This window comes from Euleptes europaea, chromosome 1 (assembly GCF_029931775.1).
Source record: "Euleptes europaea isolate rEulEur1 chromosome 1, rEulEur1.hap1, whole genome shotgun sequence".
Lineage (NCBI taxonomy): Eukaryota > Metazoa > Chordata > Lepidosauria > Squamata > Sphaerodactylidae > Euleptes > Euleptes europaea.
In genome coordinates this window covers 162689433-162713706 of record NC_079312.1, presented here as the reverse complement: position 1 = coordinate 162713706, position 24274 = coordinate 162689433, and the positions used below count along the sequence as shown (strand labels likewise).

Here is a 24274-nt window from a genome sequence, read left to right as displayed (position 1 = left end):
AAAATTTTATTTTTCCCCCAAATAATCATTATACATTCCATTACACATTTTAAAAAGTATAGTTCTTTAACTTCCCCTCCCCCCTCCTCTGATCTTTTAGTTAACATTTTTTTTCCTTTTTGTATTGTTTTTCTAATTCTGAATTAGATCAAAACACATTTGTTAATATCACATTTAAGTTCATCTCTACAATAATTAGTCCATGCCTCCCAATCTTTTGCAAATTCATTATGAAAACATGGTGGTCTTGAAGACGTCACGAGGCTCCAGCTTGAACATCAATCAACACAGGTCCTAAACTGGGTGTTCATCCCCTTCTATCCCGCCCCGCCCCTTTTCGGCACCCGGAAAGAACACAACCAATCCCCACGAGGGGCGCTACGTCACAGGCGCATGCGCCCTGACCGAAAAGAGTAGGCGTGCAAGAGACGAGGAGGGAGTGGACGCGTCGAGCCGGCCGAGGGCAGTGGCGCGCAGGCGCGGTGGCGGCGGGCCGAGATTTAAAGGGACAGGAGCAGCCGCGGTTCCCCCTTTTGGGGTTTTTTACCCCCCTTCGGGACTTGGATGTTTCAGTCCGGGAAGATGGTGTGCGGGGGCTTCGCTTGTTCCCGCAACGCGCTGTGCGCCCTCAACGTCGTTTACGTGGTGAGTGGGGCCAGACCCCTTGCACCCCACTGGCCTAGCAAGGGGTGCAGGGTGGGGTTAATAGGGAGAGGCTGCGAGGAGGGAGGAAAGCAGGCCTGGGGGAGCCTGCAATGGGGGCGTTGTTTTAGGGTCGCTGCATGAAAGGGGAGGCTGTTTTTCTTGTGGTGGTAATTTGTGTGTGTGTGTGGGGGGGGAGAGCAGGGCAGGGTGCCCTAAATATCCTTTGGGGTGCCCAGTGTCATTCTGGGCTAGACTTTGGGTCATTATGGCAATTCCCACCCCCACCCCCCATGAAAAGGGGCTGAGAGAAAAGACTGAGGTCATCCTCTCTCGGGTAATGACGAGGTGGTGCGTAAAAGAGGGAGGGAAGCGCATCCACCCGCCTGCGTGTGTGTAAACCCAAGTTTTGAAGACTGTCCCCATTGTTGCCATAAAACAGGGGTTCGCGGGAGACCCAAGATCGTGATCAAGAAAACAGTTTATTTGCAGCTGCTGGCTCAGAGGCCCTAATGGGCAGAAATCTCTTTTTTTTTTAATTAAATTTTTAACAAAACATACAATATAAAAAAGAGAAAGAAATATAAAATACAATAATATTAAAAGAAAAAAATTATTCAAGGGTATTTATACAACATATTCAATGCAATCATAATCAAAGTATCCAATAATACCCTTTCCCCCACACCCACCGAAAAAGTGACCCATTATACTGGGAAGAGATATTTATCCCAATTCAAGTTATGACGATACATCAACAAGTTATGCATCTCTGATTGTATTACAGACAGGAAGGCGACTCAGGACGGTTGCAGTTTCATCCAGTTTCTCCTATCATTGTTTATCGTTCACTCTGACACGCCATGACTCTTAGCCCAGGTACCCAGTGCACAGAGCAGGCTTGTAGCTAGGCAGAAATTCCTTCCCTGGCAGTCTGGAAGCCAATTATTACCGGGAGATCTCTGGGGTACTGTCACACCATTTATGCCTGGGAGGTTTTGCCTTGGCTTTGCCGCTCTCTCGATGCACATTTCCCCCATCCACATTCTCAAAACTCTGCATGGGAGCTTATTGTTGAGTTTTGAGAATCCGGATGGGGAAAATGTGCATCTAGAGAGTGGCAAAGCCAAGGCAAAACCTCCCGTGCCTAAACGGCCTATAATGTCGCTTATTGCCGCACAAGCTTCCCCAATGTCAGAGCTCCCTTCCTCAGATGCACAGAGAATAAACCTTTGTTGGGCTTTTCAGATACCACTGCTCTTGTTTTGCTGCGACAGGCACAACACGGCTACCCCTCTGGAAAATGCACACATATAGAATCATAGGGCGAAAACACATGGTTGCTTTATCCTCCTTTAATCCCTGTTTCAGACAGGATTCAGATCAAACACGTGCGTTTCACCTAAAGTGCGTTCGATCCTGGTTAAAACAGGGATTAAAGGAGGATAAAGCGACCATGCGTTTTCGACCATAGAGTTGGAAGGGACCACCAGGGTTATCTAGTCCAGCCCCCTGCACGATGCAGGAAATTCACAACTACCTCCCCCACACACCCCAGTGACCCCTACTCCATGCCTAGAAGATGGCCAAGATGCCCTCCCATATATGTGTGTGTTAAGTGCCATTAAGTCGCTTCCGACTCATGGCGACCCTATGAATCAAAGTCCTCCAAAATGTCCTATCTTTGACAGCCTCTCTTATATACATACACACACGTGTATGTATATATATATATATATATATATATATATATATATATATATATACACACATACATACACATGATGAGATAAAATACATTAGTTAAGCGCTGGTGGAAGAGGAGTGTGTTTATGGGTCTTTACATGTTTTCTGGGGTGCAGTGGGTGGTAGAGAGGAGGCTGGAATGTTTGGGGAGTGGGTGCTCTTGATTAGAAGGAAGGGCTGTGTTTTGCCTGGGGAAACGAAGGATGCTACATTCAATTATAGGTAGGACCCCAGGAAGGCAAACTTGCAGTGACAACTGTCTGAACTAGATTTTAAAAAGTACTGCTCCGTGGAAAAGTGTTATGGCTGCGGTTCAATCCTCTTATGATGTCCTTCCCCTGCCCAAACCCCACCCTCCTCAAGCTTCATCCCCAAAATTTCCAGGTATTTCTAATCTAGGAGTTGGCAACCCTACCCCCCCCCCATGAGATAGGTGTTCAAACCAGCCAGAACAGGTAGGCCCTGGCTTGTTCCCCCCTCCCACCGGCCTGACAGTCCCTTCCAGAACACTGGTGTTGTGTAGCACTATTTCTGTTCTGTTATGATACTGATCAAATCCCACCTTTTCTATGAAGTATTTCTCTCAGTGTCCCTTTCCCATTTAACTAGAAAGACTGAACAAATTTGGGGGAAGAATGGTATTTCCCTTGAAGCCTGAAATGTGAAAAATTGGAACCCTGGAGCAAAATTCAGTATGGAAGGGCTGTGGCTAGGTGGCTAGAGCATGCCAAAGATCCCAGGTTCAGTTCCTGGTATCTCCAGCTAAATAAGCATCAGTAGTAGGTGGAGTGAAAGATGCCTGCCTGAGACCCAAGAAAGCAGTAGACAATACTGAGACCCAAGAAAGCAGTAGACAATACTGACCAATGGTCTGACTCAGTTCTAAGGCGCATGAGTGCCAACATCCAGGTGGTGGCTGGTGATCTCCTGGGATTACAACTGATCTCTAGGTGACCGAGACCAATCCACCTGGAGACAAAGGTGGACTCTGGTGTTATTCCCCATTGAAGTCCGTCCCCAAATTCCGCCCTCCTCAGGCTCCACCCCCAAAATCTCTAGGTATTTTCCAGATTGGAGCTGGCAACCCTACTAATATATATAGTGAGAAAAAAAATACAACTATGCACCTGAATGTAATAAAATATATAATTTCAAAAAGGTGATTTATAATTTCAAATATCCACACTTCATAGTGGATATTTGAAATTATAAATTGCCTTTTTGAAATTATATAATTTATTACATTCAGGTGCATAGTGGTATTTTTTCTCTCTCTATGTGTGTGTGTTGAGTACCACTCCCTTATTTATATATTGTATGGCAACCCTACTAAGGCAGCTTCATGCATAAAATATTTTCTCTTTTACGATGATGTAAAATCTGTATTAAAGTAATGTTACAAAAACAGTGAAGTGGATTAAATCTAGCCTGAGCAGACTGTGCGGGCTCACAGAAGCACATTTGCACTGACCCCACCGGCCCCATTCTGCCTGTATTTGTGTGTCTTTGGACCTTCAGGAACAGTGGGGGTGCAAAGCGGAGGGTCTACAGGAACTGGCAAAAATCTGTGTGGATGCTCTTCCTGCAACCAATCTGAGGTGGGGGGTGGGGCTAAGCTCCACCTCCCCCCCCATTCACAGCTGAGCTGTGGTGCTTTGAAAAAAAGGTGGGGTTGCTGGGCTGAATGTCAATGCATCTATGGGTAGGGTTGCCAACCTCCAGGTATTAGCTGGAGATCTCCTGCTATTACAACTGATCGCCAGCCGATAGAGGTCAGTTCGCCTGGAGAAAATGGCCACTTTGGCAATTGGACTCCACGGCATTGAACTCCCCTCCCCAAACCCCGCCCTCCTCAGGCTCCGCCCCCAAAACCTCCTGCCAGCAAAGAGGGACCTGGCGACCCTATCTATGGGAGCAGCATGGCAGGCAGGGTGGAGAGCTGCATTGGGAAGGAAAATAAATGAAACTCCACCATTTTCCACTAGGAGTGTTTTCTGTCAATGAGAAATGGAGTTAAGATCCACCCCACTGGGGGGAAAACACACATTTTCCCCCTCGGATGACTTCATGTTATCTGAAGTTTTGTATTTCTACCTGCACCTATGTTTGCTCTCATTCATCCTTTATTACCTGTCGGGGCTTCAGCCTGTTCTCGCTTCCCTGGGATTCTTTAGTGTTTGTGCTTTCGGTTTAGCCCGGCCAAGCTCCTGGACTGTGTTGAGTCTTCAGCAGTGGGAATCCTTATCTTCGGGTTGCCTGGGCAACGCCGGGCTGGGACCCCAGAAGAAGTGCTTTTAGACTAGTAACTTTCCTAGGAAAGTATTGCCTGCTTTACTGCGCCTGTGAGCAGTCATGTCTGTAGTTTTAGCCTGCTTGTCTTTGCATAAAGCGTTTTCACTTCAGACCACACCTGGCTGAGTGAGTCCTTTGCATAGATTGAGAGGCGGACACCTGAGCTTGATATTACCCTTTTCCTATGACTTGTAAGTCTCTCAGGGCTTATCTTCGAACCACCTATGTCAGTGCAATCCTAAACAGTTGCAGCCTTCTAAGTCCACTGACGTCAGTGGACTTAGATGGGTTTAACTCTGTTCAGGATTGCACTACAGGAAGCTCAAGGATGCTCTATGAATCATAAGTGGATGCAGCATAGCCCTTCCTGTTTGTCTAAATCATGGCAGACATAGGGTTGCCAGGTCCGTCTTTGTAACTGGCGGGAGGTTTTTGGGGCAGAGCCTGAGGAGGGCGGGGTTTGAGGAGGGGAGGGACATCAATGCCATAGAGTCCAATTGCCAAAGCGGTCATTTTCTCCAGGTGAACTTATCTCTGTCGGCTGGAGATTGGTTGTAATAGCAGGAGAGCAGCTAGTACCTGGAGGTTGGCCACCCTAGGCAGACAGTGGAGTCAAATGATGATTTGAGACATTATAACATCTCAAGATCTTCACGCAAGAGAATTGTGTGAATGAAAATACCAAATATATGGAGGGTTTTCCTTGTAGACTGGTGGATTGGGAGGGGGGAACAGGAGGTGGTGTGGAATGCAGAGTAGTCTGTGTGTATTGTGAAATATAGGGGACTGAAATGTAAAACTGCATTGCTTCTTAAGGGCAAATTCTAGCCTCTGCTATGAACTAAGCTTATATTGCCAGGGAACAAGGGTGATAATGAGAGCCATAGTGGTGTGGTGGTTAAGGTGTTGGACTACGATCTGGGAAACCCAGGTTTGAATCCCCACTTGTGCCATGGAAACTTGTTGGGTGACCTTTGGCCAGTCACACAATCTCAGCCTTAACTTTGACTAGTAATAGGATGGGAGACCTCCAAGGAATACCAGGGTCGTGACGCGGAGGCAGGCAATGACAAGCTATCTCTGAAGGTCTCTTGCCTTGAAAACCCAATTGGGGGGGTCACCATAAGTCTGATGTGATTTGACTACAAAAAAAAGGTTGATAAATGACACCAGTAGAAATTTTTGAGCAAACCGGCGGGAGGTTTTGGGGGCGGAGCCTGGTTTGGGGAAGGCTTCAATGCTATAGAGTCTGATTGCCAAAGCAGCCATTTTTTCCAGGTAAACTTATCTATATCGGCTGGAGATCAGTTGTAATAGCAGGAGATCTCCAGCTACTACCTGGAGGTTGGCAACCCTAGTTGCTTGGGCTATAATCTTAGGGTTAGACTCTGCAGAAAATTTCTGCTGTGTGTGGTGGGGTGATTTCCCCTTATTCCCCCCCTTCACCCATGGCAGACCCCCTGACACCCTCCTCCTTCTGTTCCAGGGGCAACGTTTCTGGGGGCTTGTTTGGGCTGCAGCTGGAGAGGGGAGGAGTCCCTTTTTGCTGATGAAAATTTTATTCTATTAGGAGAGATTTTCTGTGAGATCCAAGCCATAGTCTGGTGGCAGAAATTCATTATAAGTGTTGGTTTGGGTGGCTCAAATTGAAACTGTTTGCTTTATAAATGATGTGTTTTGACCCAGTATTTTGTAAGCCCCTCCTTGAGGCTTAGAAAGGCAGAATCAAAATAATTTTACAAAGAAATAAATGTTATGTACCTTTTTAGATCTTTCTCCTGAATTACTCTGCACAAAAACACAGCTATGCCACTTACCAAGCCCCATGCAATCTTTGCTTTTAAAAAACTGGACGTTTGGCTTCCACTGCAGGCTGGAAGCACAGCAGGCCAGGAGCAAATGGGCAAACCCCTGGGAGTTTGCTTTTGTCACCCACAAAAAGAACTTTCCTGTTCTGCAATGGTTGGTTTGTGCTTCTGAACCTTGCTAACCTTTCCAATATGTAAGGAGACACTCCCAGCCAGGAGGTGGAAATGCCACAGCTGGAGTTGGAGACTTCATGTCCTTTCTCATCTTCTGAAATTACAGTGTTCGTGTCTTAAACGGCAGGGCCGTGTGTATTCTAAATATAAACTTGGATCTCAGAATGGAAACAGGAAATGTTAATGTAAATGTTGTCTGGCATAAGGAGTATACCTTGGGGTTAGAGCAAAGGAAGTGTACTGAAACCTATGCAGAGGCCTGCTTCCACAGGCATGAATGATTTGTTTTTCAGATAAACCCACAGCTAGTAGGTTATAAATTTCGATGGCACTGAGGAAAGAGAGAGAGGGGGGAGGAGGTTTTAAATCACAGGAAAGTCTTGCAGAGTTTATAAAAGTAATTTGAGTAGTGTTCAGTTCAGGTACCTCTATCGGCATAACAAACATTTAGCTAAATACAGTAAAACACACAGAAAAGCTGTTATAAGGCAGAACGAATTGCAGTCATACCAACAAGAAAGTTCGCCACGGTTTCAATAATATTAGGGTCCTGCTTGTTAAGGAGAGCGAGAACCATTAAATGATTAGGAAATTCCTCAATCTGAGTCAAGATAGGATTTAAAAATTTAAAACGTGACGTTTGAGAGAAGGGACACCGGAAGAAAACATGTTGTCTAACAAAAGGAAAACAAATGCCATGTTTGACATGGTGTTTGCTTTCCTTTTGTTAGACATGCATTCAATGCGGGTTCCCCCTCCCCCCTGTAACCGATGCAGCTGTTTTGTTGATACTTCTTGGGGTGGGGGCGAAACCTTGTATGTTTGCTTGATGCACAAGATGACCCCAAATAATATCAACAAACCAAAGAAGGAAAAAAGATGCCAGCTGACGGGTGACAGCTTTATTGTCATGTGCAACCTGCTGTTTAAGCTTCATCAGGGGGACCAGAGTCCTTTTGGCTGAACCTTGAATTCTATTAAATTGCTGTGGAGAGGTTCAGCCAAAAGAAATCCAATCCCTCTGATGAAGCTTAAACAGCTAAACACGTAGGGGCTGGACAGGACAATAAAGCTGTCACCAATCACCTTGAATCTTCCCCCCCTTTTTTTTGGGTTTGGTGACACATTGCTTGGTGTTAGGGTTGCCAACCTCCAGGTGGTGGCTGGCGATCTCCTGCTATTACAACTGATCTCCAGGCGACAGCGATCAGTTCACCTGAAGAAAGTGGCCGCTTTGACAGTTGGACTCTATGGCACTGAGGTCTTTCCCCTCCCCAAACCCCGCCCTCCTCAGGCTCCGCCCCAAAAACCTCCCGCCGGTGGCGAAGGGGGACCTGGCAACCCTACTTGGTGTATCCCTATTTTTCTTCTCTCCCAAGTAATATCAAGCCATAAATGAAGGGAAACCTGATCTACCAATCTGTGGAGCGAGGCAGTTACAATCTTAAACAGAGTTCCAGTGACGTTGCCTTGAGAGGGATTAAATCTGTTACGCCGGTTTATGGGTTGAGCTGTATTCTTGGGCTCCTGTCACTCCAGTGAGCTAACAACCTAAAAGGGGTGGAACTCCAGCTGCTTAATATATGAAATCAACAAAAAACAAAGCAACTCAGGCAATTGCAACAGTCGCTAGACTTTCATAAAGAGAAATTCATTAAGCTCTTACAATGTTTCCACAAACATAAATATACCACAAAGGTCACATGTGACACACAAGTACAAATATCTCCATAGGCAACCACTTAGGGCATGTTCACACAGAAAAGAACCTGTTCCATGTGGTGAAAGGTAAGTATCCAGTTATTTAACACATTATAAGTACATGTCTATGTCTAATATATTCTTCATGCTCCTGAACAGGTCTCCGGTAGAATTTATCCTGTTTGAAGAATTCGTCTTCATCAGAAGATTCCCATGGACGTTGTCCCAAACTAAACTTCTTTAACTGAGCACTGCTCCTTCATGGCACTGCCATGGAAAACCACGCTTCCTAATCGTGATGTACCGGTATATGGTTTTCCATGGCAGTGCCATGAAGGAGCAGTGCTCAGTTAAAGAAGTTTAGTTTGGGACAATGTCCATGGGAATCTTCTGATGAAGACGAATTCTTCAAACAGGATAAATTCTACCGGAGACCTGTTCAGGAGCATGAAGAATATATTAGACATAGACATGTACTTATAATGTGTTAAATAACTGGATACTTACCTTTCACCACATGGAACAGGTTCTTTTCTGTGTGAACATGCCCTAAGTGGTTGCCTATGGAGATATTTGTACTTGTGTGTCACATGTGACCTTTGTTGGTATATTGATGTTTGTGGAAACATTGTAAGAGCTTAATGAATTTCTCTTTATGAAAGTCTAGTGACTGTTGCAATTGCCGGAGTTGCATTGTTTTTTGTGGGCTCCAGTGAGCTAGACAAGCCGCTCCTCGACAGGTGGGGACTGGTAACAGATGTCTGTTAATGCAGTGGGACACATAAGAGGGAAATACTGGAATTGCGGACTAATTTTTTTCCACCTGACTCTTCCATTTTCCACCCCCCTCCCCGCCTGATTCTCCTTGCTTTCCAGCTGGTCGGGCTGCTGCTGATTGGCGTGGCTGCCTGGGGGAAAGGCTTCGGCATTGTCTCCAGCATCCACATCATTGGAGGGGTCCTTGCTGTGGGGTTCTTCCTGCTTCTGATCGCCATCGTGGGACTCATCGGTGCTGTCAACCATCACCAAGTCATGCTCTTCTTTGTATCCTTCTCTGCAGCTGTTGGCCATGGGGCAGGGTCCGTGTCATCCCCCCGGAGACCGTGCCAAAACTCATTCCGCATGACCTTGCTAGGCTCTGCTTAGTGAGCCCAAATCCGGATATTCCGTACTGAATTACGATGTAGCACCCATCTGTAGCAAAGATTTGTCCTAGTTATATATTTATTCTGGTAACTCACTCGTAGCCTGCAATGTGGGCAAAGGAGAGATGCTCACATACTTGGTTGATGATGTACATAAGGCTTTGTTTCCTCGTTTTCCTTTGGGACATCAGGGACTGCGGGAACAGGATGTTGTGTCTTCTTCTGTTGAGGCCGGTTGTCTAAAAATGTTGGCTCTTCCAGGAAAGAAAGGGGGGGGGTCCCATATCTTGTATGGAGAGAGGTTGGGGAGCAGACATACAATTTCTCTCTCAGATACATCTACCAATTGGATGGGGAAAGGGAGATGACTTTAAAGGGAAACCTCAGAACCTTTCAAGTTCTTGGGGGTAGTAATCACGCTGGGCACCGTTGGCAGTCTTCTCAAGACCACAGATCTTAGAGGCCTTTTGGAACTCTGTGGCGAAGTGGGCGTCATTCTTGGATTGCGCCCCCCCCCCCCCGAGCCCAGGAAGACTTTTCTCTTCTTACAGAGCTCATAAGTGGCGTTATGTATTGTGAAGTTTCAAATAATTTCTTTGTCTGCTCAGATGACTGGAAATGAGGAAACGCTGACCTAAGTTCTTCTGGAGGTTACTGTAAGGCAGCAGGAAGTGCGGTAAAGGTTCCTGGCTGTGGTCTAAGATGCCGGGTAGCATGCTTGGTGCGTTCAGTGATTCTCCTGGACCAGTCTTTTCACCATGTAGGTCTCTGGGGAACTCCTTCTGACTGAAGTGCCCTGTACCTCGGAACTTGTAGTTCCCAGTCCCTTAAAGACAGGAAGGACAAACCTTTTGTTCTTCTCGCCAGATAGCCGCGCATGAATGCAACATTCATGTAAAGGCTGCTTTAAACATACTGAATTTCCTAAACTTGGTGTGTATCATGTTTATATATGCACAAGACTCTTTACAGCATCTTCCCCCACAAACCCATGATCTTTCTTTCCTTCCTTCCTTCCTTCCTTCCTTCCTTCCTTCCTTCCTTCCTTCCTTCCTTCCTTCCTTCCTTCCTTCCTTCCTTCCTTCCTTCCTTCCTTCCTTCCTTCCTTCCTTCCCTCCCTCCCTCCCTCCTTCCCTCCTTCCCTCCCTCCCTCCCTCCTTCCCTCCTTCTCCCTTCCTCCCTCCCTTCCTCCCTTCCCTTTCCTTTCCTTCCTCCCTCCCTCTCTCTCTCTCTCTCTCATACACACACACACACACACACTGTGAAGTAGATATGTGCGTGCACCATGTGTAATAGTACTTTTTTTCTACACATCAGCAAGCTCTGTGACATTAGACATATATGAAGAAGCCTTAAAGAGGGGTCTCCAACGTGGTGCCTGTGGGAATCATGGTCCCAGCCAACACCTTTCCTGATGCTCGCCAAGTGTTTCATAGAAAGTGGGCAGGGCCAGGTGGAGCTTCTGCTCAGCCGTGCTTCCAATGGGCAGTGCAGATTAACAGGTATCCAGTTAAATAGAGCTTCTGCTGTCAATGTTGAAGAGTTAGCATAAGAGTTATGCTTAACCTCACTCCCTGACATTTTGTGGTTGGCTTCGCCTCCTGTGGCAGCCACTTTGTGGTTGCACCCACCCCTGTGTCAGCGTTCCAAATGTGCCCGTGTGCTCAAAAAGATTGGAGACCCCTGCCTTAAAGGATACTGGATCCTTGGTTTGTATAAGCCAAAAATGGGGAGCTGAAGAACACTGACATTCTGTTTAGGGTTGCCAATCTCCAGGTACTAGCTGGAGATCTTCTGCTATTACAACTGATCTCCAGCCGATAGAGATCAGTTCCCCTGGAGAAAATGGCCGCTTTGGCAATTGGACTCTACGGCATTGAACTCCCTCCCCTCTCCAAACCCCGGCCCAAAAACCTCCCACTGGTGGTGAAGAGGGACCTGGCAACCCTAATTCTGTTTCTGTAAGTGACCAGAAACTGAGTGTGCTTTGGCTAAATTTATTGAGATATGACTCTGACTGCCTTCTTGTGGTAGTGTTCTTCTCAGTGTTACCAATAAAATATCTGGATGTTTGAGCTGGAATAGGAATTCCCTGGTGTAGTGCTAGTCACAGCGCCTTGTCTGGCGTAGTAGAGAAGTGAGAGTCTAAACAAAGTCACCTGCCAAATGGCTAGTCTCTGTTCATACCATTTAGGGAGGGCCATAGATGCATAGGGAATTCCAGGGGTAGGGTTGCCTGGTCCCTCTTCGCCACCACGGGAGGTTTGGGGGGCGGAGACTGAGGAGGGTGGGGTTTGGGGAGGGGACTTCAGTGCCATAGAATCCCATTGCCAAAGTGGCCATTTCCTCCAGGGGAACTGATCCCTATCAGCTGGAGATCAGTTATAATAGCAGGAGATCTCTAGCTGGTACTTGGAGGTTTAGCAAAAACAACCTATTATAATCTTAATCAAGTTACAATATCAAAGTTACAAGTTCTGTGGTTACTGCCCTGCTGGACGAACCTGAGGAGGAAAATAATAATAATAATAATTTCACAGAATTTCAGTCCAGGAAAGCCCTTGAGATTGGCAAACGCTCTTCTCCAGGCAATTCCTGGAGGGTGGCAACAGAGAATTTTCTCCAGGCCAGCCCTGGAGGTTGGGAACTATTTTTTTATTTTTTGCTCCTCAGGTTTGTCCAGGAGGGTAGAACCATAGAACTTGTAACTTTGATATTGTAACTTGATTATGATTATAATAGGTTGTTTTTGCTAGTACACTATCATTCTAACAACCTAGGTTCTTTTTGAGGTACTTGGAGGTTGGAAACCCTATCCAGGGGATAACCCGATTCAATGTGGCTTTTGAACATTTTATAGAGGGTTTTGGAAGGTGCACCTGCTGGGAAATCTCCCTTTCCTGCTAATATGGGACAAACCACTGTGCCTTTATTATCTGGCCTAGAAGACTGGGTTGCATCCTACCACTGTTCTGCTGATGGGAGAGGGAGGAGGATCAGTCCCTTGTGACTCCTCTCCTTGCTGAAGCCTCTCTGCCCTGCATGGCCTTTTGTATGTGAGGGTCCTCCTTGTCCCATTGAAAGCCTTAAGAGGGGGACTGCTGTGGAGAGGAAAAGGGAGTGAAACCTCTGGAGGGCACTAGGATACCATCCGCTGTCTTCATGGTGAGTGGATTGCAGAGTAACACGACAGAATATAAAAATCTGGGAATCAAAAGTCTTTAGAAAATGTGTTTAAAAACAAACAAACAAACACCCCAGCCTTGATGGATGATATGGGGACGACCATGAAAGATCTTTTGTTAGTCAAAAGAAGGCAGCGTAGGATCCAGCAGTAAATTTGAAGCTAGAGTAAAAAGAATAATATTTTTAAGATGCTATTCCTTCAACAGTATGCTGGATTTCCAAGAGAAGGTGGAATTTACTTTTGTCACTTTAACACAACAGCGCCTTTCAGCCAGTAACTGGAGGAAAAATTAAGGGTTTTCTCTTTAATTTGACTGGCTTGCCTTTGGAAATTCTCTCTCTCACTCACTTTCCCAAGCACTTCCTTAACGGCTCCATCACTTCAGTACATGATCATTCTAGGGCTGGTTTTTCTTTTCCAGTTTGGAGTCTCCTGTTCATGTCTCGCCCTCAGCACAAGCAAACAGGTAAGAGTGTTTGATAGTTTTGTTCCACTTCGGAGGGAATCTGTAGAGTGTTCACGTGGCCCTCTGACTTGCTGGAGTCTCGGTGCTTCTGAAAGGGCAGTTTGGACAGGAAGAGGGAGAAGTCCACTTAAGACACATGAAAACTGGGCCCAGTTGAAACACATCTCTCTCCCTTAGCAACTTCTGCATCTCTGTTGGTGCAGTCCTGCGTATGTTTTCTGTTTGGGTACAGGGTTGCAAAATGCACTTAGGAAATACCTGGATATTTGAGGGTGGAGCCTGGGAAGGCTGGAGTTGGGGAGGAAGGAAGCAAGTTTAGCATGAATGTGATGTCACTCTAGGACTTCTGTTTCTCCTAGACTCTGTGGTTATCCATAGAGTCCACCCTCCTAAGCTGCCAGTTCCTCCAGGGGAACTGATCTCTATAGGCTGGAGAAGAACTATAATTCCAGGAGATCTCCAGGCCCCACAGAGAAGTTGGTAACTCTAGTTGGGAAGCCCGACCCTGTCATTATTCAGAAACAGGTTGTGGGTATCTGAAATAAATACATCATTGTTTTGTTTGGAATTAGATCCCACTGTGTCTACTTAGGTTTACCTCTATGTTGTCTGTACAGGATTGCTGCCTTGCAGGGGTCCTCTGTTTCAAATGGGGCAACATTAGGAGAGTGTAGGGTGGCCAACCTCCAGGTACTAGCTGGAGATCTGCTATTACAACTGATCTCCAGCTGATAGAGATCAGTTCCCCTGGAGAAAATGGCCGCTTTGGCAATTGGACTCTATGGCATTTAAGTCCCTCCCCTCCCCAAACCCTGCCCTCCTCAGGCTCTGTCTCAAAAACCTCCCGCTGGTGGCAAAGAGGTACCTGGCAACCCTAGGAGAATGAGAATACAGTGGTTCACTGAGGAAGGAAACTATTGAAAGGAGCTGCCATGCTGTAGCTAGTAGGACACAGGTTGAATTTCCTCTGTGTTGTCGAAGCTGCGCGGTGAGGAAAGGTGTTTGCCCAAAGCGGAATGGTAAATCTTTTCTGCACACCCAGTCTCAGCTTGTCCTTCAGCTCAACTACATACCTTCCCTTCTCTGCCCTATCTCTGGCTCTTACACACTCCAGTGCCTTTGCTAGAATCGCTCAGGGATAAGAAAGGGCAGGTTAGATTTCCCCTCCACCTTTCCCAGTTGTATCACCTGAGCTTTGAGTACACTTAAGTCAACAATTGCTGGGATGCTTTTATTAGGTCTGAATTGTCTTCCAACACAATATGGTTTTACTGTGAGGTAAGAAGGAAAGACAGGCAGAAAAAGTGACTTTCTTGGCCATTTTGTGTACTATATCTTTATACTATTTGTTCCAAACAGTTTTCCTGTATAAAAGCTAATATCAGACAGAGAGCCAGTGTGGTGTGTAGTGGTTAGGAGCAGCGTACTCTAATCTGGAGAAACGGGTTCAATTCCCCACTCCTTTACATGAAGCCTGCTGGGTGACCTTGGGCCAGTCACAGCTCTCTCAGAACTCTCTCAGCTCATGTGGAGCCAGGCAATGGCAAACCACCTCCCAACATCTCTTGCCTTGAAAACCCTATGGGGTCACCGTAAGTCAGCTGCGACTTGACAGCACACATAAACACGTTATGTAATCAATAGAATTAAAACTAACATCATAAAATCCAATAAAGGGCAAATAAAATATTTCTGGACCTGATTTCAGAGGCTTGTTTCTCGATTCACGCTGAATGTAGGTGTCACTACGCTGGCTTTCAAAGCTCTCTCCCTTTTCTTTCAGGAAAGTCTCTTGAGCAGTGCCTGGGGAATGCTGGACAACGAAACCAGGAGCTCATTGGAAAAGAGTCAGAACTGCTGCGGATTCTTCAACAGAACTACCGCAACAGACAAGGGCGGCCCTGAACGCTGCGGTGCGGTAGGTCTATTAGTGCGCACGACCCTGCCTCTTCTAAGGTGCAAGACAACCAGCTGAACAGTCTGGTGGTGAAGAGGGACTTGGCAACCCTAGCCTCTGCATTATTACATTTCCTGTACTTAACCTGGGGATTGGGCCCCCATTCTCACCTGCAACACTGATTTGGCCCAGCTGGCATTCCTAGGCTTGCATGCTCACTTAAGTTCCTCTAGATTGCTGGCTGGGCTTCTTCTTCCTCATGATCTCCCCATGGGAATGTGCCCTAGAACACACCTTTATGGCTGTGCAATGCAGGGGAAGATTGGCATGATGGGCAAGCAGTCCTTTTCAAGGAAGTTTTATCTGCTATTACTGACTTTCTCATTAAGCATTCGAGGAGCCCCAGCGGTCCCAAGAACACAGTTTGCTGTTCTTTATGTATCAGTCATGGTACAATTATGGCTTTTTCTTGCTCAGTTTAGCTGCCTTCCCCTCCCCCCACTGCACGGATCCGACTCCAGATACTAAGCTTGTCTCATTAGGGTATTATAACTGATTAAGTAACCTCCCTCATACTTTCCCTGTATGCATGTGCCCTATTGAAGCTGCCACCACCATTTCTCTGTGTGTCGCCTTTGCTGGCTCCCTACTTATTACCGTGTTCGGTTTATTTATTATTTACATTTATATCCCGCCCTCATTCCCAGCAAGCCGGGCTCAGGGCAGCTCACAACGCAATATAAAAATATCCATTAAAATCTATATTAAAACATACCTTAAAATTCACACCACATATTATGAAACAAGATGGCGTGATTTCAGCTGCTGGGCAGTCCTGACCAGCCAGTGGACCCCAAAACTAGTTGGGGGAGGATGGGGAGGCCCAGCAGCTTGTAACAGTGGCAGGGCTTGCGGCTGCCCTCAGGTGTAGGCCTGAGTTTAAACTCACTTTGCTGACTTTTCTGTTGTACAATGTTGCTGCTTCCTACTTTTATTTGTCTCCTCTCACATTTGTTTCTGCCTGATCTTCTTCCATGTTAAATCTCCTGTTTCTGTAGGCATCTCTTCACTCCTTTTCTTTTTGCTCCTTTTTTTAAAAAGAATTTTTATTATTTTCCATAAAATCATACATAAGCTTTTCAATAAATATTCAAAAATAACTCCATAGACATTCATAACAAAGTATAGTGTTGAAAATATATCATTATTAAGTAATTAAATAAATGAAAACTTCCCCTTCATCCTCCTCCATCTTTCTATTTACTTGTTTAGTCCTTTGCATTTAGAATTCTAATCTTAATGTTATTTTATTTTATATCTAGCAGTAATCTGCTTGTTGCATACTAATTCCTTCATTACAATCAAGGGAAAATATTATATATCATTAATAAATTTTAGTTATTGAATATTATATGTAATAATTAAGAAAAAGTTAAAATTAACTATTCAATATAAAGATAAAATTTAGTATTACAATTTTTAACTCATACATTATTGATAAGTAGATTAGAACAAAGAATAACCTTGTAGTTTTCCCAAGTAAGTTTCAGTTTCACACTAAGCCCTCCATGCCTCCCATTCGTCCATAAACTGAACATTGTCTTTTTGATTTACCAAAGCTGTAAGTTTTGCCATTTCCCCCATTTCTAACATCTTTTGTATCCAGTCATTTTTGTCTGGAGTCTGTAGATTTCCATGTAGCAGCATATTTTTGCTCCTCTTTCTTGTTTCTTTTCTTTTTGCCAGTCCCACTTCCCATTTGAGATATTTATACCCCACTCTGCCATGGAAGCTCACTGGATGAGCTTGAGCTAGTCACGTACTCTCAGCGTAACCTACCCCATAGGATTGTTGTGAGGATAAAATGGAAGAGAGAACAATGTAAACTGCTTTGAGTCCTCATTGGGAAGCAAGGTGAGGTAGCAGAGAAGAGTTGGTTTTTTAATATGCCAACTTTCTCTACTTTTTAAGGCGAGTCAAACTGGCTTACAATCTCCTTCCCTTCCTCTCCCCACAACATGCACCTTGTGAGGTTGGTGGGGCTGAGAGAGTTTGGAGAGAACTGTGACTGGCCCAAGGTCACCCAGCAGGCTTCATGTGCAGGAGTGGGGAAATCAACCCAGTTCTCCAGATTAGTCAGCCACTCATGTGGAGGAGTGGAGAATCAAACCCGGTTCTCCAGATGAGAGTCCACTGCTCTTAACCACTACACCACACTGTAGTGTGGTGTAATAAAATAAATACCCCAGCAAACAGCCGCAGGTGGGAAGCAATTCCAGAAACGGCCTCTGTTCAAGGGCTGCCAGTCTCCCCAGTTTCAATGCAGTCACATTTTTGGATACAGAGCAATTAATTCTGGACTTCTTAGGCCGCTGCTATTGGCCACAAGTACTCGATGTCTGTGATCCCTTCCTGTAACAACTAAGGTCACAGAGCATTTACCTCCTGCAGGAGTGCTGGGAATCTTCTTCCGTGTGCGTCACGTGTGGCATGAAGATGATGGAGCATGCGGACGAGGCCTTGAAAATCCTTGGTGGAGTCGGGCTCTTTTTCAGTTTCACAGAGGTAACTCTGCCTATCAGGCTGAATTGACGAGGGGAGAGGGTGGGGTCAGGGTGGGTGTTTCCTCATTCCCCCCTCAACACTGTAGGTCAGCAGAAAGAACTCTGTGCTTACAAAAAAGGCAAGAGCCAACAGATGGTGGTTGCACCTTTTAGTCTTGTAATCTGTACAAGGGGGTGCCACGATTTCCATAGGTAGCACTTGCTCTCCTTGCAGAAACCATCTTTGACTGTGATATTGATGCCAGCCACTCTACTAATATACAGTTTTGGGGCCATGGCTCAGTGGTAGAGTACCTTCTTTGCATGCAGAAGGTCCCAGGTTCAATCCCTGGCTTCTCCAGTTTGGGGGAGGGGCTGTAGCTCAGTGGTAGAGCACCTGCTTGGCATGCAGAAAATCCAAGGCTCAGTCCCTGGCATCTCCAGTTAAAGGGACTAGGCAAGCAGGTGATGTGAAAGTCCTCTGCCTGAGACCCTGGAGAGCCGCTGCTGGTCTGAGTAGACAATACTGACTTTGATGGGCCAAGGGTCTGATTCAGTATAAGGCAGCTTCATGTGTGTTATCAATACTTGAGAGAGTGGCTAGCAGAAACGAGCAATACCGTCTCTTTGTTCTCTCACCGTGCCACGGAGCTTAGGAAGAACTAGGATTTCTCCTGAGCTGGCAGAAAGAGAAATTGCTTCTTTGGATTAGAAACCTCAGCAGTTCATGTCCATAGCTGTAGCAGCAACATGTGCCGTGCCCCAGATGATTTATATGCACAGTTTTTCTTCCATACTGTGCCCCCCACTCCCTGCAATGGTTTGCCTTCAACAAATGGTCCATACTGAGAAAAAAAATGCCTATCTCTGAGTATTCTGTGGCCTTGCAACAAGCAGGGGAATCTGGGTCTTGGATAGGATGGTTAAGTATGTTTGTGCTCCACTTGAAAAAAATTACCAGCCCACACTCTATTCCGAGAAGAGCAGAATTCTGCACCTGTATAAATTACATGGCGTACTACAGCTTGTTTTATGCCGAACACATCAACTTTTTACTCTATTGAGTAACTTATTCTAGTCTTGCCAGTCCTGAGGAAGTCCTGGTAGGCCAGTAAAACTTCATGTCTGGCCACTTATTCAGCCACTTCATGGAGACTTCAGCAGGCTTTCAGCCACATCTCTAAAGCTGTATCTTTAGTTTTAAAAAATTTAAGATTTCTGAGGTGGCTGAATTATATACCCAATACTGCATATCTAGACTCTTCCTTAACAGTCATTTCAAATTTTGATTCCCTTGGGGTATTCAGAATAGTTGCATGGAACTTCTGGTAGAAAACTGTTCAGACACTACTACTAGGAAAGTGCCGAATTCCATCAATTAAGAGTGCTCGTCCCTTTAATTCTGAAGTGTCAGTTCTCATATAATACTCCTTTGTGGTCATAAGGCAGAATTTCAACAGGTGCGGCCATTGCTGGCAAGATACAGTGCTTAGCGAAGGCTGTACCAATTGAACATGTGCCTATTGTCGGACTCAGTTGTCTGTCCCTAGCATCCCATAAGCAAACTCACTCAGGCAGGTGATCCTGAAGCAGTAATAGTTTATTAGGAGCAAAAGGCAGATTAAAGAAGCTGACTGTCTACAAACAGGTAAGGCTTGTAATGAGGAATCATTGGTAGGGTACATGTTATAAAAGCAATGCAGGCTTTGGAAGTAAACATGAGCAAGCAGTTCCAAGGTAAGCAGTTCCCAGGGTGAAAGACTAAACAGCGGCCCCACATCTGCAGAGCTGGGGAAAACAAGACGGAGGATACTATACACAGAGTTTACAGGCATGGGAACCGAAGACTTGACACGTAGCCAAGCACTGGCCTAACTCAGGTCAAGAGCCTTTATGCCTGTTAGAGAGCAAGACCTGACACCTATCCCAGGAGTAATTGCTCTAACCTTTTCTCCCACCTTGAAATCTGTAAAAAGCCGTTTGATGATCTCCATAGATTTCACCTTTCTCCTGTTGCAGGAAAACACTTTCGACAGTGACATAAATGTGAAAAATGCTATCTCAATACATTGAAAAACATAACTTGGGTGTTTCCTTTTGAGAGAAGTCCTATAACTGAAAATCCCTCCCCTCCTCCTTCTTTCCCCCTCTCCCAGATCCTTGGAGTGTGGCTCGCCATGCGCTTCAGGAACCAGAAAGACCCCAGAGCAAATCCCAGTGCCTTTTTATAGAGCATCCTCTTTCTCCTCCGCGTCGTTATCAGCATCTCTCCACATGCTCCTTCCTCCTCTGATTTTAGCCCCTGGTCGAGCTCTTCGAGAAAGCCCATTTCCCGCCACTCAGGAACAAAAGCAGCCCTGCGAGAGAGGGGCGGGACTTTGCCACTGCGTCAGAACCGCTGATTGGATGGAACAGCAAAGGTTGCATCCTTGACATGAAGCTTTTAGCAGATGGCAATGACAATGGAAAAAAACGTCATTAGTTGCTAGCAACTCAAGATGAGCCACAAAGTCATCCATTTTGCCAAGTCCCTCGTTTGGTTGCTGCTCATAGTTACAATCACTTTTGTGTTTTTTTAAAATATGCGTTTTTGGGGGATGGGGTTGTGTGTGTACTTTTTAAAAAAAGAGAGCGAGGCATGACTTGCCCTAGGGCTTCTCTGCTAAGGTTCTCATTCTACCAAGGTAAATTGCTTGATCCCGGTGTGTAAATAAGAGAAAGCGATGATGTGTTTTGTCACCAGTTTGCCTTTCACAGAATGTGTCTGCCCATCACGCTGTCTCTCTGCTGTGGTAGGCTTGTGCAAGTAGGATAAAACAGAGATGCCTCACGAAGCAACTTTCGGTGAAGGATTAGGTTTTAGCCAAATTGACCTGATTGCAGGTAATGACGGTCGCTGGGTTGTGAGAAGTTGCTTTAAAAAAAAAAAAGACCTCTAAATTGAAATTAGTCTTAAAGTCCTGATTTTTTTAAGCCTGGGTTCCTGCTTTCCTGAGAGGACAGCAGAGGCTTGTATAAACCTTTGCAGAGAAAAGGAACCAAACCCCTCCCTGAGGTGAGTCAAGTCACGTCACCGTTTCTCCTAAGAATCCTTCTGAAACTGGCTTAAAAGTCATCTAGCTGTCATGACTTGTGCCAAAGGAATAATCGGACGTGTCATCTTGGGGTGCTGAGAATTAGGTCATTGTATGTCCCTTTAGAGAACTACAGGTCCCATAATTCCTTCGCTAGGGAAATAGGCTTGGAATTAGCTATATGCTTGCGGTGTAGATGTGGCCTGCCCTATTCATGAGATATGAGGGACTTTAAAAACATATAGGGCTAGTTCTGTGGGAGCGTGGGTTTGCAGTAGGCTCCCTCAACTGATGACTTGACTTCTGGGCAAACTGCTGAGTCATTTGAACTAAGAAATCGTTCCGTTTCAGAACACCAGGAAGGACCGGGGAAGTTCAAACCACTATTAATCTGAGAACAGAAATAATGTAAGCTTGCAGTCTATTTACTTCTATACTGTGCTCTATGTTGGACGTCTAAGAAAGGGCTTCCTTGGCTTATGCTATTTTCTTGGAGTTTTTCTCCCATTGAAAGATCCCATCTTGGGTGGTTTAGGGGAGTGACGTGGTGTTGCCTTGTGGTGCGCCACCAATTTCTTTCCCTTGACAGAAAGGCTGGAGGTCATTCATTAGAGGAGGCTGTGGTCTCCTGTCAAAGCCAGACAGAGGCCTCTTTTTGAGATGTAGCGTCATGCCTTCTCCCCGCCCGTCAGCCATGAGTAGCCGTTTGAGGTTTCTGGGGCCGAAATCACGGATTACATTGAGCAGAGCAAAGGACCAAACCCCGTCGCCGTCCATTATCTCTGCAGCCTAACAGAGCAGATGCAACGTGATGCCTTAAAGGGAGAAGTAACCGTGGTAGGAGAGAGACCCAGACGTTTCGTCTTCTCAAGAGTCCAGCCACAGAAGCAGGAGAAAAAAAATACAAGGCCTCTTGTTGCAAGAGACCGGCCTCGTCCATTCATTGACTGCTGTAATACCACCACCTCAACACTTGTCAGCGCCGTAGCAAAGAAGCACGGCTGCTGTTTTTGCCCATTCTGTCTGGGGAAGACAACAGCATTCGTTGAGGGTCATGGGAGAAACCAAGCGAAGCATTCTAGGCTGCTGCACCCTAGTGGCAGCATGTTATTTATTTAGAGAGAAGCCATAGAGGGAGGACAGTTGCCCAGAATCACAGCACATCTTCTGCAGCATGTATAAACAAGCTCCTAGGGATGGGAGAGTAATGTGGAAGCAGCTCCTGCAGAAACAGCTGGACTTGGGAGTGTTCTGCTGTTCCGCTCTTAAAGGTGCAAGTTAAAGCAAACTCAATGGCTTCTTCCACCACCGGACAGTTCTATCAAGATGGGTAACATGGGGAGGGGGGGAGAGAGAGTGTGTGTGCGTGTGTAGATATTCAGTGTTACGAAAAGGTGCAACTAAGTCTAGTGCTACTTGCTGCCTAAAGCGAAGTGTGTGTGGGGGGGGCTCCTCTGTTTCACAAGGCTGTTACTACTGCTTTCCCCGCCCCCATTACTGCTCCAAATGTGGTGCCAGAGGAGAGAATTCTGGCCCAGCAGTGCCATCACCAGATAAGACTTCCTAAGATAGGGTCTACTCCTTTGTGGCCATAAGGCAGAATTTCAACAGGTGCAGCCATTGCTGGCAAGACACAGCGCTTAGCGAAGGCTGGACCTATTGAACATGTGCCTATCCTGGGAGTAATTGTGCTAAAAAAAAAAGGCAACTTAAAGGCCAGATAGATGTTCTAACCTTCCCCCCCCTTGAAATCTGTACAAAGCGATTTGATGATCTCCATAGATTTCACCTTCCTCCTGTTGCAGAAAAACACTTCCGACAGTGACATAGAAGTGACAGAAGCAAACCGCTGTGCACTTTGTGCAGGTGGCAGGTTAAGCCGTTTCTCAGAGCAAGATAGTGCCACGTATGCCCTCCCCCCGCATCCCAGTTCCACCTTAAGGGAAGGGCTGGGCCGAGGCCTGCTGAATCACACAAGGGCAGCTCTGTCGGCTGCTTCTGCAAATGGACATCTGTCGGTGCAACATATTTGCTAGAGACTATCCTTACTCTGTAGCAGCCCAAATAGCCCCGTTTGGCCCGTTCATCAGGGCTTGTGAACGGAACAGGGTCAGCCACAGGCAGTACTTGGATGGGAGGCCTTCGAGGAAGACAGGGGGTGTCGTGTGGAGGAAGGCAACGGCAAACCACCTCTGCTCACCTCTTGCCTTGAACACCCTGCGGCTGAGGTCGCCACGAGTCAGCCGCAACTCGGCAGCATGTTCGTCTAACCCTCGCTGCGGACGTGTGGTGTAGAGGGTGGAAGGTGGCATGGCCGGAGGGGCCTGGCTTCAACCTAACCTTGAACATTTTATAGTAGCAAGTCAAATCAGAAGGATTTGAGCTCTCCACCATTATGCACCCCTGAATTGTTGCCATTGTAGAAACTGGCATTACCTCCATTACAAGCCATTTGAATAAACATGTTTGCGTCAAACCCTAAACCTTGTGTATTTGTGTGTATGGGGGGGACGGGACAGAGAAGAACTTCAGGTCTTGTTCAGGCTATCTGGTACATTTCTAATCCTTCTTCCAGAGAGCCAGCGTGGTGTAGTGGTTAAGAGCGGTGGTTTGGAGCAGTAGAATCTGATCTAGAGAGCCGGGTTTGATTCCTCACTCCTCTGCATGAGCAGCGGAGGCTAATCTGGTGAACTGGATTTGTTTCCCTACTCCTGCACACGAAGCCGGCTGGGTGACCTTGGGCTAGTCACACTCTCAGCCCCACCTACGTCACAGGGTGTCTGTTGTGGGGAGGGGAAGGCGATTGTAAGCTGGTTTGATTCTCCCTTAAGTGGTTGAGAAAGTAGGCGTATAAAAACCAACTCTTCTTCCATAAGGAATTTAAAGCACCTAACGGTCTTCTCTCCCTTCCGTTTTCCCCCTCACAAGCCTATGAGGTAGGTTAAACGGAGGGCATGACCGGCCCAAAATTACCCAGCAAGCTTCACATCCGTCCAGGGATTTGAATCCAGCTCTCCCTGTCCAGCATATTTTTAAAAATTATATCCTGGCTTTTCCCTTTGGCCCCTAGACAAGCGCCGGCTGTCTTTTCAACCCACCCTTTGCCCAAATGACCATCTTGAGATAACGGAGGCATTCTAGACTACAAGGAGTGGCCTGCAAGCTGTTCCCAAGAGACTTTCCAAAGTACTTCGCCCATGATCGGCAACGCTCTTTCCACCAGAGGCCCACAACATACCCATGGCGTCCTAACATTTTCCAAAGGAAAATATTCAAACAGCCATTGGTAGCCACTTTAGATATAGTCTATCCGAGTCAGTCTGGCCAAGACCACAGCATTTGATCAGCTTGCCGATTCCAACGACAGCTAGGCCGGGAGCCTTTATGATCCTACGAAAACAGAAAAACACGGCCAACGGTATTGAGCCTCCAGTATTGAGGGAGGCTGCCTTGGCCTCCAACAAGCATCAAATGATGAGTTGTACGTTAGACTCTTTTATCACCTGGCACCCCTTCAAACAATATACTTTTTTAAAATGGAAGCTATTGCCACATTTGGCTGCAAGGCACCAAGTACATCAGTACAGGGCGTGTGTTAA

At 46.1% G+C, this 24274-nt stretch overlaps 1 protein-coding gene across 1 annotated transcript; it reads left to right on the top strand.

The window, feature by feature from the left end:
- The first annotated feature begins 557 nt into the window (after positions 1 to 557).
- TSPAN31 (tetraspanin 31) lies at positions 558 to 19847 on the top strand. Its single transcript, XM_056862192.1, has 6 exons — positions 558 to 645; positions 9240 to 9407; positions 13081 to 13161; positions 14945 to 15079; positions 17510 to 17623; positions 19758 to 19847. Exons 1-6 carry the CDS (start codon positions 565 to 567, stop codon positions 19830 to 19832), a joined length of 654 nt encoding a protein of 217 aa, XP_056718170.1. The 5' UTR covers positions 558 to 564; the 3' UTR covers positions 19833 to 19847.
- Positions 19848 to 24274: the final 4427 nt, after the last annotated feature.